The sequence below is a fragment of the Danio rerio genome, chromosome 14 (assembly GCF_052040795.2).
Source record: "Danio rerio strain M-AB ecotype USA chromosome 14, GRCz13ab, whole genome shotgun sequence".
Classification (NCBI taxonomy): domain Eukaryota; kingdom Metazoa; phylum Chordata; class Actinopteri; order Cypriniformes; family Danionidae; genus Danio; species Danio rerio.
In genome coordinates this window covers 11,215,672-11,235,019 of record NC_141034.1, presented here as the reverse complement: position 1 = coordinate 11,235,019, position 19,348 = coordinate 11,215,672, and the positions used below count along the sequence as shown (strand labels likewise).

General features: G+C 35.9%; 2 protein-coding genes and 1 long non-coding RNA gene across 5 annotated transcripts in view; 1 reads left to right on the top strand and 2 right to left on the bottom strand.

Annotated features, from left to right (window-relative positions):
* Positions 1-4,537, bottom strand: part of nup62l (nucleoporin 62 like) — a 36,798-nt gene extending 32,261 nt beyond the window's left edge. Inside the window, exon 1 of the mRNA XM_087280599.1 lies at positions 4,472-4,537. The gene's annotated coding sequence lies outside the window, so the exon portion shown is untranslated. The remainder of the gene's footprint in view (positions 1-4,471) is intronic.
* LOC147840776 (uncharacterized) overlaps positions 1-19,348 on the bottom strand; it is a 1,215,461-nt gene that overhangs the window by 1,102,165 nt on the left and 93,948 nt on the right. The window lies entirely within an intron of this gene.
* Positions 5,305-15,642, top strand: si:dkey-92i17.2. 2 transcript variants are annotated; one of them, XM_087281166.1, is made up of 9 exons: positions 5,305-5,665; positions 5,784-5,879; positions 6,159-6,212; positions 6,437-6,526; positions 10,112-10,165; positions 11,818-11,862; positions 12,755-12,892; positions 13,138-13,356; positions 15,041-15,642. In XM_087281166.1, the coding sequence occupies exons 1-9, from the start codon at positions 5,320-5,322 to the stop codon at positions 15,076-15,078; spliced, it is 1,080 nt and encodes a 359-aa protein (XP_087137292.1). In that variant the 5' UTR covers positions 5,305-5,319; the 3' UTR covers positions 15,079-15,642. The 2 variants fall into 2 exon arrangements, with proteins under 2 accessions (XP_087137292.1, XP_087137293.1); XM_087281167.1 differs by lacking the exon at positions 10,112-10,165.

The window sequence follows — 19,348 nt, the reverse complement described above, 5'->3', positions numbered from 1 at the left end:
GAATATTAGCATCATTGACCCATAACAATGCAGTAGCTATAACTGTCAGTGTGTTTGTGTGATCTTTATCCTGTTTCTATTCTAATTTGCAGTTCAGTGGAAGAAATAAAAAAAAATTGAAATGCAAATCAAAGTATAAACAGCAGAAGTGAACAGATAGATTTTCTCTACCAGCTACCTACTACAAGTAGCCTATATTGATCACAAGTGCTCAGTTTGTGATCAGAACTTGGTTTTGTTCTGTTGATTTGTAATTTTAAATATTCGTAGCTTGAAACAGATGGAAATATGATTGCTATTAGCATGGGCGAGGGCTTAAACGGAGCAGTGTTCATAATATTGAGTGAAAAACGGAAAAGACCACTGGGAAACATAACCTGCTTTGTATTTTTGTAGAAAACACAGTTTAGATCTGTTTAGGGTATGTGAGTTAGTGCCGTCGGTCTGTCACTGAATGTAAATAAAAACAATTCGAAAACAAAACCAACTTAACTCCTCTCCTTTAGCGCCCCCACCCAGCTTAATCCACGCTGGCATTTCTCCTGTTGGGTTTTAGGTTTAAAAAGGGAAAAAATTCCACTACCGCGTCCAAATTTTAAGGATACCTGGTGCCAGATTTGCAAAATTCATATGCACAACGCTTTGGCTAGTTTCCATCGCTTGAAAGCTTGACAGAGCCCCTGCACGTAGCTACAGTTGCTAAACCACGATTGGTGGGGGGCAGTTTTTGGGTGTGGCGTAGCAAAGGGTCAATTCAGCTATAACGCTTGTCTTTGGTCTTTGGGGAAATTGACCCCCAGAGGAAATGCACGCAAACATGGGGAGAACATGCAAACTCCACACAGAAATGCCAACTGACCCAATCCGGACTCAAACCATCGACATTGCTGTGAGGCGCCAGTGCTAACCATTGAGCCACCGTGCTGCCTTATGAATATAAAATTGTAATAATATGAACAAATGATTTATTATTCAAGATATCTTTTTATCCTTAAGTATTAAATAAAATTTATCTAGAACATAAAGTTCGTTGATAAACTTTGATGTTGGCTTGAGAAAGCCAACGTGACTGCGCTAGGACTGGGAATAGCAGTTGGCAGGAAGTATGGCGGTCGCTAAGTGGTTGCTTGGCAGTTGCTAAAATGTTTACGGCATTGCTAGGTGGTTGCTAAGCGGTTGCTAAATGGCAATACTCATGCACATGTTTGATCTAATGCTAATGTTTAGTAGGCATTTCTAGCATATGTTATTGCACTTAGATAATATTGCATGAATCTAATTGCATTTTGGCTTATCATTATTACCTTGCATAGTACACAGGAAGTCCCATTTGCTAGCATGAGTCAAATGAGCAAATACCCAGGTCTCTACAATGTTCTGATGTAGAGATTTTGCTGTTTTTAAATGGTTGCTAGGTTAGCCTGGTTTTTTTTTTGCTATGGGGACAATTGACAACTTAGTGAAGATACATCAAAAAAGTCAACCCTCTCTGTGACAGTCAAAAAAACTGGACTTGGATTTTATTTAGAAATGGCTTGCCATATTTTATTAAAAATATAAAGCTTGTGAAAAACATAAACTATAAAGTGTGAAAGTGATACATGCAAAAATGGACAGTAAAAGATTGCAAAATTATGTAAAAAATGGCTTGCCATATCAGTTAAAAATATGGACTTTAAGTCAATCATGGCTTGCCATATTTTGAGCAATTGTTTATTGGAAAACTATTGGCTTGTTTTCACTGAGTGGTACAGTACTGTATGGTTCGGGTCAGTACAGGTCACCTTTGTCAGGCTTGCGTTTTCACTACCAAGGGTACCCTTTTGGTAGGCGTGGTTTACGACAGAAAGTTTAAGTCGACGTCATTCTCGCTCGAATAAACGTCTACAGTAAAGCTGTACGGGTCGTTCACATATCACATGAGAAGCACTTCACAAAACAGATGCTTTACACATATAAATGCTTGTGTATAAATATTTATTACTAGCTTTCCTATGAACATGATTTGATTATAACTGCAAATCAATGACAGTGCAAAATAGCCTACTGTAACGTCTGCAATTATATAAATTAATTAATAAATGCAACATAAATGAACACAACAGCCTCTTACAGTCTCCGATATGTTATGAACTACAGATAAACTACTCACAGCATACATTTAGTCCTTATTTGAGTTCAAAAACAACATGCAACATACAGCTCACAGTCAGTGCAAACCTCTCATCTGTGTCTGTAATCTTTACCAGAGTTCATAATAGTTCAAAAGGCCATGATAAACATGGCAGTTTGTTCCTGATTCAGGTTGCTGAAACAATTTGCTCCTGTGTTTTGTAGGGCTTATTCTTTTATATCACACTTCACTCCGGCGTTTGTTCTTTTCTTTCTGAATGGATCATCAGATGACGGAGACACTTCAATAATCACTCACACGTTATTATCATCAGCTCAAGGAGTTCATTATATTGAATATAAATGCGATCGCGAGCTCCCTGGAGAAATTGAAAACCGCTCGCACTTTTAGACTGCCGTAAAACTACAACAGGACATGGCAGATTTTGTTGTTCTTGGCTTTGTGGCTGTACATCAAGACAACGACAAGGTTTGAGCTCAGATCATCCATGGCTCATTATTATATGCATGTAGTATTTTCATGATATGTCACATTACAGCATAGGATTGTAACTGTCAAACAAAGCAACGTTCACTTGTAGTGTAGAAGAGCTGTAGATGTCAATAAGAGTTAAAAGCCCAGGTGTATAAATGTTTTTTGTGCATAATTGATACATTATTTTAAAAAATTCCTTTACATTTTTGTAACTTTGTTTTCTTTCACTGTATGTATGACTGTTTTGCTGATGTTTCATCCTGTCTTATGTAAACAGTACGGGGCATTCCTCCAGAAATGACTTTTCCCTCAGTGCCTGAATAAAAATATAAATTGTATAAATGTAAATAAATGGAGGATGACTTAAAATGTGTTGTTTACTCATTTATTGTTTATGTTCTTCACAATCACAAAACTGGTACATCAGAACCAAACACAGGGTAAGCAGTTATTACTTGAACTAAATAATCCTTTAAAGAACTGAGACAAGTGCTTTTGCTTAAAGTTAAACAATAAGTCAATCAGTAGTTTGAACTAAATAGTTCACCCACATATTTAAAGTGACTTACTATTTACCTGCCATCAAGTGGTTGTAAACCTTTATGAGTTTATTTTTTCTCTTTACACTAATAAAGATATCATAAAGAAAGCTGAAAATCTGTAATTGAAATTGTAGAAAAACCAACAAATACAATGGAAGTCAGTAGTTACAGGTTTTCAGCTTTTATCATAATATCTGTATTTGTGTTCAACATATCTTAATATTTGGGTTTATTATTTTATCTAATGTTTATTTTATTTACTCTTGTTCTCTATGCACTCAATGTATTTGACTAAATAAAATTAATAATAATATTTACATTTTTTTGTTCAGTTGCTTTCATTCCATTTATTGTTCATATTTGTAAAATACTTTGGATACAAACATCTATCCAATAGTTTGTAAATGTAAGTATTAGATGTACCTAATGAAATAAAACAAAAAAAAAATGCAATACATAATTACAAATACTTACTGTGGTTTAATGATGTTCAAACTAAAACAACGTATATTAAGACATTGATGATATACAGTATGACATGTCATTATTATCAGCAATGAGGGGTCGGCGGCAGCGCACTCCGTTGGTTTGCAGTTAATTCAAACGGATCTATAACCTGTATGTAAGTCAGTTTATCAAAATTACGATCCCTGGCATGTTTGTTTAGTTTATTGCGGTGCCGCGTGCTCTCGATTTTCTTGTATTTCTCCAGATTGACCTTGTTATGGCATGTATCTCTCTTGCGTTATGTGTCTCTCTCAAGTTGTCAAGCAAAGCGATACCACAAAAATGGCGCCGGTGTGACGTCATTCACAACAAATGCACGTGACTGACAAAGACCGATAGGATTTTCCCATAGGGTTTTCGAAGATTGCGAATAATACGCTCTGTGTTCAAACACTGTTCATTACACTTACACGTTTTGTTTAGCCGAATAATTGTCACACGAAAATACAACATTGAGCACTTTTGGATCTTAAATGCAAACGCAAGACTTGAAAAGCTAACACTCGTCAGTGACGTCAGCCCCACGCTCCCTACTACAGACGACTTATCAAGCTCATTTTTAGAAATAACATCCATGACTAAGAGTTAATCTCTCTGTTTATTATATTGTAATCCACGCTATATATTATAAACTAATAAATACGCAAACACACAGACCTTTGTGCCTTTTGGATCGTTTTTACGTGGGAAATACATCTGTTTTGCTTTGCGGTTGTTCTAAAAGTTTAAAAAACGTGTATAAATGTGCCTATATAGTATTATTATGAGACATATTTAAATAAGTGTATCGCTCGCGTGCACACAGCCCGCTTACCTTAACAGACGACGGCGTGAGGAGGAACAAGTCTATCAAATGCCTGCAGGTTTCATCATCATGGACACAGAACAACATTCAATATTTCTTTTTTTGTCACGAAGTACAGCGAAAAACAGCCCATACAGTCACATCTGCTACATGTTTTAAGGAGGAGTGTAAATATTGTAGTTATGACAGAGTTAAATGTGTTCAGATGAAGAAAAAAAGACGAGAAATCACTTGATCACGTTAAAATGACAGTTAACATGCATGTATTTTTACACATTTATTCACACGTTTGCATTACTGAGAGCAGGAAAGAAACAGGCTGCACTGAGCAGTATCTTCATATTATCGTTTAATTAAAATGAATGATCAACAAATGAATCTGTCTCGACAGCCTTTACATGTGAAGGAATTATCTACACACAATCTGAATTCTCAATTAGAAAAACACAAAAAACTATAAAATACTATTCTGAAAATACTTAAATCACAGACAAATCCAAACGCACAAGCGAGCTGCGCTCCAGACCAGATCAGCTCGATGACGTATAATGCCCCCGACGCCGCCTGTAGTCTCATTTAGCAACTTGATAGCAACCGTCTTTTTAAAGAAGCATAATCGATTTAAAAGTTGAAGAGTGTGCTGTAACTGATGTGTTTTATGTCGTAGAACAAAACGTGAAAGTATATTGAGTTGGTGTTAGCCACGGACCTTATTTAAGCGATTTTACTGAAACCCCATTCAAAAAACCCATTGACTTTGGGAAGAGGGAACCGGAAGTGCTAAAATGCTAACTCGCTTCCGGGTTTTTGCATACAAATTGACGTCATAGTTCCTCCACTCTATTCGGCAAGACACAATGGAACGACCAGGTTTGATCAAAGGAAATGTAAACATTTTGAAAATTTTAGGTAAAGTAAAACTATACGGAGCACCTTCTTTGGAAGTATTTGCATCCTGGGATAACTGTAAAGACATACAAGATCCACCAGAGCTTCACGTTGGATTTAGAGGTGAACTTGCTGTAGTGAGAATTCAAACTATGTCCTCAACTGATGAGGATGAAGGTACGTCGCCATTTATACAAACCACGCGCCAATTAACAGATGAAGAGGATCCTGACAAAATGGAAGAGTCAGGAACAGCAACGAGGAGTAGAAGGGCAATAACAAAAAAAAATCACAAATACAACGCAGACCATTACAGTAAGTGTTTATATCGTGCTTTTAGTTGTTTTTTGCGGTATCATACGTAACGTTATTTCCAAATGTTTTGCTCCCACCCTTTTTTTTATTTTGAAATTTTGTTTCCCCTTAACATTAGTTCTTCCAGTACGCAAGAAGCCTAATGTTAGAGTGGAAAGTGATCCAATCAGCTCAAGTCTTCAGCCTGCTGAACCGTTAACCAGTGAAACAGCAGGTTTGTTTGCAGTATTTGCTACATCAATGTAAGCAAGGCCTATTTGTGTACATTAAAGAAAAGAAAAGACAAATTGTTGAATTGAAAAAATATATTTTTAATCTTGGATTTTTTTTACATGTAATATTAATCAGCTAGTTTTATTAGCTTGACTGGAAGATACATGACAGCCCTGTGGCATCAACATGTTTTTTCAAGACCTAACAGTTGTAATTTATTTTGTATACTTTTTATGCAATTCACCTTTAATCAAATTGAGTTTATTTTGCTTACAAATAGTTTTACCTGCACGCAAAAGGGTTCAGTCAAAAAATCCATCAAGCTTATCAGGTGGTAAGTAAATTACTTGCATTGTTCATTTTATGATTATCACTCACCACACTTAAATTAATTCTATTTGGATTTGTAACTGGAGTCAATTAATGTTTCTTACAGATTATGCAGTGTTTTATGTGTATACCTAATCTATTTTTTTTGTTGTATGCGGTACTGAATGCATTTCCAGGTATTTACCCACCTCTTCATTTTGTTCATGTTGAAATTTTGTTTTCCCATAGTTCTACCAGTTTGTAAGAAGCCTAGAGTGGAAAGTGATCCAACCTGCTCAGGTCTTCAGCCTTCTGAATCATTAACCATTGATAGAGCAGGTTTGTTTGCAATGTTTTCCACATAAATATAAGATGTATGTGTACATTACTGTAAAACAAAGACAAATTGTTGAATTTTAAATATTTTTTCAATCTTGTAATTTTTTAATTTAATATTAATCATAGATTTATTATCCTAATTGGTAGATACATGACTATGAGGTGCCGTAAAGGATTTAAATCAAACTTTGCTTATCAACACATACATAAAACATGTGTATATACACCTATAAATTACTCGCATATACACCTATACTACCGGATGTTCAAAACAACATGGATGAAACTTGTGTATATACATATAAACTTGACGCATGAATACAACCACATACACACGCACATACATATAAACTCGATCCTCACATAAACACTCACATTAACACACGCACATACACATAAACTTGCTGCATGCAAACACACCTATACACACTCGCATATACATTTAAACCTGATCTATGCATATACACCCATAAACTCTCACATAAGAATATAAACTTGATGTGAGCATAAACACCCAAATGACACTTGTGCAAACATACAAAATAAAATTCACAAACATATATACAGTAAGTTGTGTATATACATATATGCAAGTGATTTCAGATGTGTGTATGTATGAATTTTCACAGTAAAAGGAAGTTATTTCACTTTAAAAGGAAGTAGTTTAATTTCATCGTAAAAGTCCTTTGAGTGTAATGAACAAGATTATTATTTGTCTTGAATCAGGTTATTGCAAACCTTAAGAAACAGAAATAATGCGATTAATAGAGGAATTACATCTGTTGAATTATGAAAATAGATTATGCTAATTCTATAAAAAAATAAAAAGGTAATGCAAAGGAATGCTCCTGCAAAATTAAAGGTTTATTATGCAATTAAATTATTGGAAATGTTATTATGGTTTAATAAATATAAGGTTGCTTAAGTAATCATTTTGAATAAAATATGTTTGTTTAATATTAGTTTTTTATGTTTGTTGGTGTCACTATTCGTCAAGGGTTATGATACACACTTATGTCCAGTAGGGGGAAGGAATGCACTTAAGTGGGTTAACTTGACCAACATGATGAGCAGAGACTTTTAATCAGCGTTTTTTTTTTTTTTTTTGTATATGCTGAATAATTAACAATCAAAATGATACCAAAATCTTGCAATTTTGACACCCACATTGTAAAAACATATAAAAAGCACAATAATTATTAAAAAAAAACAAGAAGACTATAGGCTACATTAACATTTGCAATAGAATAGAGGAGTTTAGTTTGAGTTTACATTTATATTTATAACACTGGTTTCTTTTTGAATGTCCTTTAAGGGTTCTATCTGTCCATTTATATTTGTGTATGTAATTACCTAATTAAATGAAAAGTTTTTAAATAGAAATATTTCTTATTTTGAATAGTCTATTTATATAGACTAATATTTTATATAACATATGTTCACAATTTAACATATTTAATCCCTCTATTAATCACATTATTTCTATTTCTTAAGCTTTGCAATAACCAGATTCGTGATAAACGTTTGTGAATTTTATTTATTTATTTTTTTTTGTATGTTTGCGTGAGATGTTATAGGTGTGTTTGCATGTAGTGAGTTTGTGTATGTGCGCGTGTTGTTGCGGGTGTATATGCATAGACTGAGTTTATATTAATATGCGATTATGTAGGTGTGTTTGCATGCTGCAAGTTTATATGTATGTGCATGTAAATGTGGGTATTTATGCGAGAATCAAGTTTATATGTATATGCAAGTGTGTATAGATGTGTTTGCATGCAGCAAGTTTATATGTATGTGCGTGTGTTAATGTGAGTGTTTATGTGAGGATCGAGTTTATATGTATGTGGGTGTATTCATGCGTCAAGTTTATATGTATATACACAAGTTTCATCCATGTTGTTTTGAACATCCGGTAGTATAGGTGTATATGCGAGTAATTTATAGGTGTATATACACGTGTTTTATGTATGTGTTGATAAGCAAAGTTTGATTTAAATCCTATACGGCACCTCATACATGACAGCCCTGTGGTGTCAACATGTTTTTCGAGACCTGAACAGTTCTAATTTATTTTGTATACTTTTTATGCAATTGACCCTTTGCTAAGCTGCGCCCAAAAACCACCATCCACCAATCGTGACTTAGCAACTGTAGCTACGCGCAAGGGCTCTGTCAAGCTTTTGAGCGAGTGCATATAGATTGTGCAAATTTGATACCCGGTCTCCTTAAAGTTTGGACGGATGGTGACATTTTTTCCCCTTTTCAAAACCTAAAACCCAAGAGGAGAAATGCCAGCGTGGATCAAGCTGTGTAAGGGGCGCTAAAGGAGCGGAGCTAAGTTGGTTTTGTTTTGATATTCCTGACACATTCAGTGATAGACAGACGGCAATAACTCACACACCTCTTACCATAAACAGATCTAAACTGTGTTTCCTACAAAAACACATAGCTGGTTATGTTTCACAGCTGTTTTATTCCTTTTTTTTCGCTCGATATTATGAGTAATGCTCTGTTTAAGCCTCCGCCACAACATTAGTAACTTAGTCATACTAATAGCAAATAGGTTATAATGACAAGAGTTATTGATCCGAAAAATACGAATCTGCGAATCTGTTGCTAACTTTACTGAACTTAATATTTCCATCTTATTTCAAGCTACGAATATTTGAAATTACAAATCAACAGAACAAAACCGAGATAAGATCACAAACTGAGCACTTGCCATCAATATACTGTACCAGCAGCTGTTTTTCATACATTTTTTTCATTAAAAGAGCACACAAACATACTGACAGTTATAGGTAACTTACTGTACATTATTATGGGTCATTGATGCTAATATTCGGCACAAATCCATCAGTTTCCCTTTCTGGCTCTTCTATCTGTGAATGAATAATGCAAAAGCACTGTCCATGCATGTTTCCTCGCCGGTTAGTAAGGCTATATTTCATTACACAATAATTAATCAGGGTTTTGGCTAAAAATAGAGAAATCATGGTTTTATTAGTTATTATTAGATTATTTTTAAATTTCACCTCTCCTGCTGAGCATGAGCTAAGCCAGGGATGGGCAAACTTGATCCTCGAGGGCCGGTGTCCCTGCAGAGTTTTGTTCCAACACTAGTCAAACACACCTGAACATGCTAATCGGTGTCTTTAACATCACAAGAAATCTATAAGCAGGTGTGTTTGATTAGGGTTGGAGCTAAACTGTGCAGGACACCGGCCCTCCAGGACCGAGTTTGCCCACCCCTGAGCTAAGCTGTTGAATGGTCATTGTATAAGGTGGCTAGGCTAAGGTAGCTTCAATTTTGATTGATTTATTCTCTAATCGGTTGCCTATTATGTGTTGAATATACCCCTGTAATTGGGGGTATATATTTGTCTGGCTTTCTTGGATATCTCACCTGTTCACTAAAAATGACATTATATCCCTGGCAATGTCAGAAACCGGCCAAACACATTGAAAAAGCCGTGCCAGGCACAAAAGCTTGACAGGCGTAGCAACAGTAACTAAGGAGGGCGGGGCTTAGCGAAGGGTCCATTTCCTTTTAATGAAGTTGAGTTCATTTTTGCTTCCAAATAGTTTTACCTGCACGCAAAAGGGTTCAGTCCAAAAATCTATCAAGCTCATCAGGTGGTAAGTAAATCACCTGAATGGTTTATTTGATAATGTTAATCATTTGGGCGATAGTGGTGCAAGAAGGATGCTGGGTCGCAGGTTCCAGCCTCGGCTGGGTCAGTTGGTGTTTCTGTGTGGAGTTTGTATGTTCTCCCTGCATTCGCGTGGGTTTCCTTCCTTCCAAAGACAGGTGAATTCGGTAGGCTAAATTGTCCGTTGTGTGTGTGTGTGTGTGTGTGTGTGTGTGTGTGTGTGTGTGTGTGTGTGTGTGTGTGTGTGTGTGTGTGTGTGTGTGTGTGTGTGTGTGTGTGTGTGTGTGTGTGTGTGTGTGTGTGTGTGTGTGTGTGTGTGTGTGTGTGTGTGTGTGTGTGTGTGTGTGTGTGTGTGTGTGTGTGTGTGAGTGAGTGAGTGTGTGAGTGAGTGAGTGAGTGAGTGAGTGAGTGAGTGAGTGTGTGAGTGAGTGAGTGAGTGAGTGAGTGAGTGAGTGAGTGAGTGAGTGAGTGAGTGAGTGAGTGAGTGAGTGAGTGAGTGAGTGAGTGAGTGAGTGAGTGAGTGTGTGAGTGTGTGAGTGAGTGAGTGAGTGAGTGAGTGAATGTTTCCCAGAGATTGGTTGCGGCTGGAAGGGCATCCACTGCGTAAAAATGTGCTGGATAAGTTGGTGTTTTTTTCCGCTGTGGAGACCCCGGATTAATAAAGGAACTAAGCCGACAACAAAATTAATGAATAAATGAATTTCTTACTATGTTAAATAAACCTACAGCCTACTGTAGCTGAACAAATTAAGTTTTTTTTATGTTGATTTATTTTGTTTTAATTTTATAACTATATAGAGATTAATGTCATTGCTGTGAAATAAAATTTGAACCATTAACCATTATCTTAACAGGGTTTTTCATGGTGGCTGAATGGCATGGTTATCCACACACAGTAAAGAGTACCCTAGTACCCATGTAATCTGCCAGCCCTATATTAATATTTATTCATTTTCTTTTTGGGTCACCACAGCGTAATGAACCGGCAACTATTTCAGCATATGTTTTACGCAGCAGGTGCCCTTCCAGCCACAACACATCACTGGGAAACATCTAAACACACTCTTTCACACACAAGCACACACTATGGTCAATTTAAGCATACCCATTTCATCTTTTCATCTATACCACATGTCTTTGAACCTGTGGGGGAAACTGGAGCACCTGGAGGAAACCCACGCGAACACAGGGAGAACATGCAAATTCCACACAGAATTGCCAACTGACCCAGCCAAGGCTCGAACCAGCGACCTTCTTGCTGTGAAGCGAATGTGCTACCCACTGCGCCACCGCATTGCCCCTATATTAATAATACATTTTAAATGTATAAAAATAAACAGTTTGTATTTTTTTTGCTCATGATATTTATTTATGAAAAAAAACAATCCTTGTCAGGACAGACAGTAAAAGAAAGCGATTACAACTTATTTTACACAACATCACAGAAACCAAAGTATATTTGGAATTAGAAAAAAAAGGAAAAACTCAAAGTTAATATTTTACTTATACCAAAAACTTTCATGATATTTCATATTATGTACATCACTTATATTACAATCTATATTGGCTTCTTATTCTACTGTTGTCATAAATGTATTTATATTTTAATACATATAATTTTTTGTTTTTTTTTTAAAGCTGCAGGTCTTCAACCTGCTGTACAGCCAACCAGGGATACGGCAGGTTTGTTGGTAGTCTAAATATTTCTTCAAATATTACAGAAAAAAATAATACAAATATAGTTACATTTAAATTTTTTGGTACTTTTTGTTTTACACTACTTGTAAGTCTTTTAACATGTTGACTTAAAGCGGTAGTTTACCCAAAAAAAAAAAAAAATCTGGTTAATTTACTAACCTGCAGTGAGTTGTTCCCTTCTTTCAGTAGAACATTAAAGAAGATGTGATTTATACACATCATTCAATAACGATAGCTAATATTATTGTAAATAATGTAAACAAAAATTTACACGGACTGATAATTTTTCTTCACAAGACTTCATTATGTCATGACGAGCCAAAGCTATTGATTTGTACTAGTTTGTATGTGCATATTTTTAATCTGAAAAAGAAAATCCCTGTTCGGTGGCATTATACAGTATGAATCGCTACGGACTCAGCTAAAAATCTTCCTAAATGTTCTACTGAAGAAAAAAGGCTGGTAACACTTTATTTTGATGGTCCGTTTGAGTATTAGTAGACTGTCTGCTTAATATCTGTTGATACTGCTTGTTCAACAGACATTTAACTCACTATAAGAAACTTTGCAAGTGCATGTCAACATACACTAACTCTAACCTTAACCCCAACCTAACAGTGTACTTATAATCTAAAGAGAATTAGTTGGCATGTAGATGTAATGTAACTGAAATTCAACAAACGGACCATCAAAATAAAATGTGACTAAAGGCCTCCTACATCTTGGATGACCTGTGGTTGAGTAAGTTCATTTTTTGGGTGAACTGTATTTAAGTATACATGTTTTTTAAATGATGCCTAGTTCATGTAAGATGCAATATGTAGTCATTCAGTCATTCATTCGAGCAAAGTTACATAACTGGTTTCTTTTCTAAAAGGAGCACCCACTGCACAATTATCTCTTGAACAAGCCAAAAAAACAATTGAAATTCAAAAGGAGAAGATACTTCATTTGCAAGAGAAAGTTGACTTTCTGATGGATGACAGGAATTATCTCCGTTCAAGACTGGAGGATGGTACATTTTTGTTTCCGTGTTATGCTAACTTTTGTATGTGTGTTTTTTTTATTAAGGTAACACTATTTTACATACCCTATCATATGAATGGTTGTTGACCACACTCACGTATTTGGCATATATTATAAAAAGATTAAGAAAAAGAAATCCGCCTTTTTTAAGTATCACTACATTAAGTGTAATTAAATTATTTAATGCCTTGTAGTTTTATGTTCTCAATACATTGTATTTGTTCTCTGTCATAGCCCTTAGACTGAGGTGTGAAACTGTTAATTCACCTGCCCTGACGGCATCATCATCCACTATTGTTACATCACAGAAGAATCAGTCCACTGATACATCTTCAGATTCATCAGAATCAACAGACTCATCAGATTCTGAACCTACAGCAAAGAAGAAGAAAAAGGGTAAAAAGTCAAAGAGGCAGAAGAAATCCAAGACAAAAATGATCGATATCAAACGAGGTATGTTTTTCCAAATTTAATTGTATAGTTTATCCAGAGATTCAAAGTCAGAAATTAAAAAATTCTGCCCTTACGTGATTTAAAGTACTACTTCTAACAAAGAACATAATTTCATCATTAATGGTATTAATTTTACTTTTGTTATCATTGTTATTATTACTGTTCTGTATCTTTTCATTACCATTATTATAAGTATTAATACCATTATCATTATTAAGGTTGCAGTAGTTGTTGTTGTAGTTGTGGTAGTAGTAGTAGTTGTAGTAGTAGTCATTGTAGTAGTATCGATTGTAATTGTGATTATTGAAGTAGTAGTTCCTGTAGTAGTTGATGTCGTTGGTATAGTGGTAGCAGAAGTAGTAAAGGTGTCGTTGTAGCAGTAGTAGTAGTAGTAGTCGTTGTTGGTGTGGTAGTCGTAGTTGTAGTAGTATCGATTGTAATTGTGATTATTGAAGTAGTAGTTCCTGAAGTAGTTGATGTCGTTGGTATAGTGGTAGCAGAAGTAGTAAAGGTGTCGTTGTAGCAATAGTAGTAGTAGTCGTTGCTGGTGTAGTAGCAGTGATTGCGGTAGTAGTAGTAGTAAGACATTGTTGTATTAGTTGTAGCAGACGCTGTAGTAGTATCAGTAGTGGTAGTCATTGTTGTAGTAGTATCAGTATTAGTAGACATAGTAGTAATAGTTGTGGTTGTGGCTGTAGTAGCAGCAGTAGTAGTTGTAATATTAGTAACTTTCTGTTGTAATAGTTGGTGTAGTACTTGTGATTTATTATCATTGTCAGTTATTATTACTGTTGTCCTTTCTTTCTTTTTACCGTCATTATTACTATCATACATTACTAAGCATTTTTGTTTCTCCCTACCTCTGACTGGTTTCTTTCTATCTGTTTTACTTATATCTGCGATACTTGCTGCATTTATTGACTGTTATTGTTCCTTATGTATGTACTCTGACCTGTCCACCAAGTTACCTTTACATGCACGCACGCACACACACACACACACACACACACACACACACCTACCAGTACCTGACTATATTGTTGTTTTTGTTTGTTTGTTTTTTTATTGTTTTGTTATTGTTTTTTGTTGATGTTTCTTTGTATTAGTATGATCCCAATTTATGTACCTTTTTGCATATTCTAATTAAAAAATTAACAAATAACATAATTATTAATATAAATCACCCCCACTTGCAGGTTAGATTGTTTTCATAGCAAGCATTTTTGTTTAAAATGTGTATAAAAGTTGTACAAACAGATGTCTTGCCTAAAAAAGCTGAATTTGAGCTGTAGATCAAAATCTACTAGATATCTAAAATATAGGCCAAAAAAGGACTAGTCACACTTGTTAAACTAGACAAGATTAAATGAATGTGAAGTTTGTCGAGTTAGTATGTACAGAGCATAGTTCCAATCTCAAGTTTGGGGTTAGTACTATTTTGTTCTTAAAAACAAGGTTTTCTGTTTATGAAGGCTGCATATATTTGAACAAAAATAGTTAAAAAGGTGTGAGAAAAAAATTACAACAGAAAATTATATATTTTTTTGCTTTTACAAAAAACTGTGTTGTATGTAAATATTGATGTAAATAATCCCCCCCCCCCCACCACAAAAAAAGTATATTTAGACCTAAGTTTATAATGTCTAATTGCAAATAATTTGATGTTTGTTTGTTTTTTCTGCAGTAAGAACCCCTGAAGACTCCATCAATCGTTACAACTAAGTTTTGCAACTGGTTAGGGATGGTTTAAGTAAAGCTGAAGCATACAACAAAGTCAAGATCGACAGGAACACAATTGTAAAGCAAGCGCCCATTGCTGAGTTGGCAACAGCAAACCCCACCGAATTCAAGTCTTTAAGGGCAACCTTCAAGAAGGGTGAAAGCGTTCAAGAATTTGCCAATCTCTGTCTCACACGTTGTCTTGCTCAGTCTAATATGAAGATAATAAAGCAGTTAAAAGAGAGCAATGCCCTGCTTGATATTTTTAAAAAGTGAGTTTTCATCTGAATTATGCGAAATGTGAACAAGACAGTTTTTGTTTTTCACAATTTCCAAGGCTGTATGTTTGCATTGCTGCTGTGTTTATTTATTTTTTTTTGTTTGTTTAATTGAATTATTTAGTTAATGCAGTCTTTGATTTATATAACATTTTGATTAATGTTGATCTGAACTTGAAAATTTGAAAAAAAGTTGTGAGATTAAAATGATCTGATCTAATAATTTAGTTGATTTACCTGACTGTTGTATTTAGTAAGAGTGCAAATAAAAGCTCTTGGTGAATGCTAATAATGACTTCAGTTCATCTACATCTTAGTGATGGTATTCACCTGCACATACTGAGTTGTCTGTACACATTAACTCATTCTTAACTAACATGAACTCATGAGTTGTTAATGTATTGTTATGACATGACTTTACTTTGAGGGGCACATCATGATTAGCTCATTCTTAGCTACTCATAGACTAACATGAACTCATGAGTTGTTAATGTATTGTTATGTCATGACTTTACTTTGAGAGGCACATCATGATTAAATCATTTTTAACTACTCATAGACTAACATGAACTCATGAGTTGTTAATGTATTGTTATGTCATGACTTTACTTTGAGGGGCACATCATGATGAGCTCATTCGTAACTACTCATAGACTAACATAAACTCATAAAGTTGTTAAGGCACATTATTGTAAAAGTATTATTATTTAGATGTCTACACAATTTGCTCATCACTTATCCGATGCCAGGAGTGCTATGTGTTTAAACGGTACATTATAATATGAGGGCAGAATACACAATAATTACTGACACAATAAAGCAATAACAAAAACCAGACCCAGTATAGAAGAATAAAAGCATCATCTGTAGGCTAAAGCTGAGTTTTTATTTGGGTGGTAATTTCTGCTTCACGAGTACATGTTAGTGTGATACTTTGGCTTTTAAGGGCAACTGAGCGGTGCCTTGAGGCCTGATGCACTGTTACCACTCACAGTCAAAGCATGAATAATGAACGCGTAATTAATAACAGGTAATAAACAGTTGTTGTTTTTTATATTGTGCCTTCCTTGAGGAAGATAATTATTCCAAATATAATATGGATAATATATAGATAATTTACATTCAATGGTGTTTTTCATGTACACTAAAGGTATTCTTATTCAGAGTGACTTATATTTAGCTTAATGTAAAGTGTTAATTAATACATTAATTAACAAACATGTACTAACAAGTAATTAAGGTAGCCGTTATTCACACATGAACTCATGTAACTCATGCTGTAGTTAAGGTTAGTTCATGATTAGTTTATACATTAACTCATGAGTTCATACTAAAGTAATGGTTAATTTACATATTAGTACATCATGATTCATGTACTATTATTGTAAAGTGTTACCCCTTGATTTTCAGTGGATTGTGGGACTTTTCAGGGTGCAAAGTTTCAATTCAATTCCCCTTTATTTGTATAGCATTTTTACAATGTAGATTATGTCAAAGCAGCTTCACATAAAAGATCGTAGTAAACTGGAACAGTGTAGTTCAGTTTTTTTTAGTTTAAGTTCAGTTCAGTGTGGTTTAATAATCACTACTGAGGGTCTAAACACTGAAGAGCCAAACCAAGCAGGCTAGTGGCGACAGCGGAGAGGGAAAAAAACTTCACAAATTGTCGAAAGTGATGAAAAAAAACCTTGAGAGAAACCTCCGCTGGCCAATCGTCTTGTGCAGAGCTGAAGTCTCAGTGGCAGAGGCTGGAAGCTGGGCCTCAGCGAAGACTCGTCTGTCCCTGGGGTGGCACAGAAATCAGTCTCATGCTCTCCCCTCCTCCATGACCACCGCAGCAGCTGCTCAGGATACGGCCTGGTCCAGGATATGGAAACCTTGGGATCATCTCGTCTCTGGTCTTGAATAAAATCAGTGACTCTGTTTCACTTAAGTGGAAGAGTTTTGTGATTGACAGAGCACTTAAAATTGCTGACGATCGGATTACTAAAAAGGGGGCTAATTAAGACACACCCAAAGTTTTCATACGCTCCTTTTAGGGACATTATTGAATAACTTATGTGAATTTCTTTATATGTAATGTTAAAACATGTATTGGAAAGAAGAAAAAAATTGGTAAAAGTTCAACCAAGTGTTCTACGTCAAAAAACAACAACAAAAGGACTACCTGCTGGGAACAGCAGATTCAAAAAGGACACACCTGTGGCCTGACCATGAAGCCAGATTAGCTGACTAGTTTTAGGCCCCGTTTACACTAGTGCGTTTTAGTTTTAAAACGGCGTTTTAGAATGAAAACGATCCGCGTCCACACTTGCGTTTTACCCAGCGTTTCTAAACTGCTCTCCGTCCACACCAAAACGCTGAAAACGCACATCACGTGACCACACACACACACTTTGGCAAGCGCTGCAGCCCATCTACCCAGATGAGAGCTCTGCTAGTCGAACTTCTCATCAAGCATCTCCCGCTGGATCTAATCTCACTATATTTATTAAACGTGATATTTCATTCATCTTGTTGTCTTTATCTAACGACATATTCCCTGACTTTGGTCATTGGAATCTATTACTTGTTCTCAGGTAACGTGTTTTGGCTGAGCGCAAAGATAAGTTAATGATTAATGTAAGCACATACATTCTGTATATTGACTGATTGCTTGCCTTTATTTCCTATAATGTATAAACTTATTGTATGTTATACTTTTATAATGGCCATTATCGATTATTAAAACTGATATTCAGCAAAAGAGAGGGTGTGTTTCGTATTTTCACTGAAATTGAAAGGAGACAGTTGTTATCGGCTCCATTTTGTTATTAATATCCACAGTGAAGATGATGCTCATGCAGCACGGCGCCTCAACATTTCTGCTGTCTGTTAAGTTGCTAATATCAAAATGAAAATAGGCAGTTCCTTAAATCATGTTTACATTTTATTGTTGAGAAAGTGAAACAACGTAGCCAGGGTGATGTGAATGAAGTTATAAAGTACACTGTTCCCTTTGAAGATTTACCCATGTTCTCGGTATAGTCTGTTTTCCATATCAAACTGAGAAGAAGAGACTGCAGCCTTGATCAAACTTGCGAGGTCTGAACTTACAAGGAGAGGATGCAGGACTGAACTGTGTGTGTTAGGGTACATAATATTGAGGAAAAGCCCCAATCAGAGAGGCGAATGTCTGCAGCCCCATCTCCGTTTTCAGATGTCTCCGTTTTCCATCATCCACACTGAGACGGAGCAGCAGCGTTTTAGAATGAAAACGGCCTCTCCAGCGTTTTCGAAACGCTCCGTTTTCGGCGCTCGAGAACTCCGGCGTAGTGTGGACGGATGGCGTAACCGTAGCAAAACTTGTGCGTTTTCAAACTAAAACGCATTAGTGTAAACGGCGCCTTAGTTTAGTTTGCATATCTTTGTTTTAGGTACCAAGCTCAGATAAGCTGCTCTATAATACCATGGCTACAAACTGCGAATAAAGTCAAACTGCCTTCGTGTTACCTAAAAGCCAAGATTGGAGTTAATAGACTGTGGCCCCGTTTACACTAATGCGTTTTAGTTTGAAAACGCATAAGTTTTGCTACGGTTACGCCATCCGTCCACACTACGCCGGAGTTCTCGAGCGCCGAAAACGGAGCGTTTCGAAAACGCTGGAGAGGCCGTTTTCATTCTGAAACGCAGCTGCTCCGTCTCAGTGTGGATGATGGAAAACGGAGACATTTGAAAACGGAGGCGGGGCTGCAGACATTCGCCTCTCTGATTGGGGCTTTTCCTGAATATTAAGTAGCCTAACACGCACAGTTCAGTCCTGCATCTTCTCCGTGTAAGTTAAAACTTCGCAAGTTTGATCATGGCTGCAGTCTCTTCTTCTCAGTTTAATATGGAAAACAGACTATACCGAGGACACGGGTAAATCTTCAAAGGGAACAGTGTACTTTATAACTTCATTCACATCACCCTGGCTTCGTTGTTTTACTTTCTCAACAATAAAATGTAAACATGAT

Bases quoted from the DNA above. Each gene is read 5' to 3' on its own strand.
- si:dkey-92i17.2 (XM_087281166.1), top strand. From the start codon at position 5,320: ATGGAACGACCAGGTTTGATCAAAGGAAATGTAAACATTTTGAAAATT. The intron at 10,166-11,817 runs GTAAGTAAATCA...TTTTTTTTAAAG, and splicing joins TCTATCAAGCTCATCAGGTG to CTGCAGGTCTTCAACCTGCT. The intron at 12,893-13,137 runs GTACATTTTTGT...TCTCTGTCATAG, and splicing joins CCGTTCAAGACTGGAGGATG to CCCTTAGACTGAGGTGTGAA.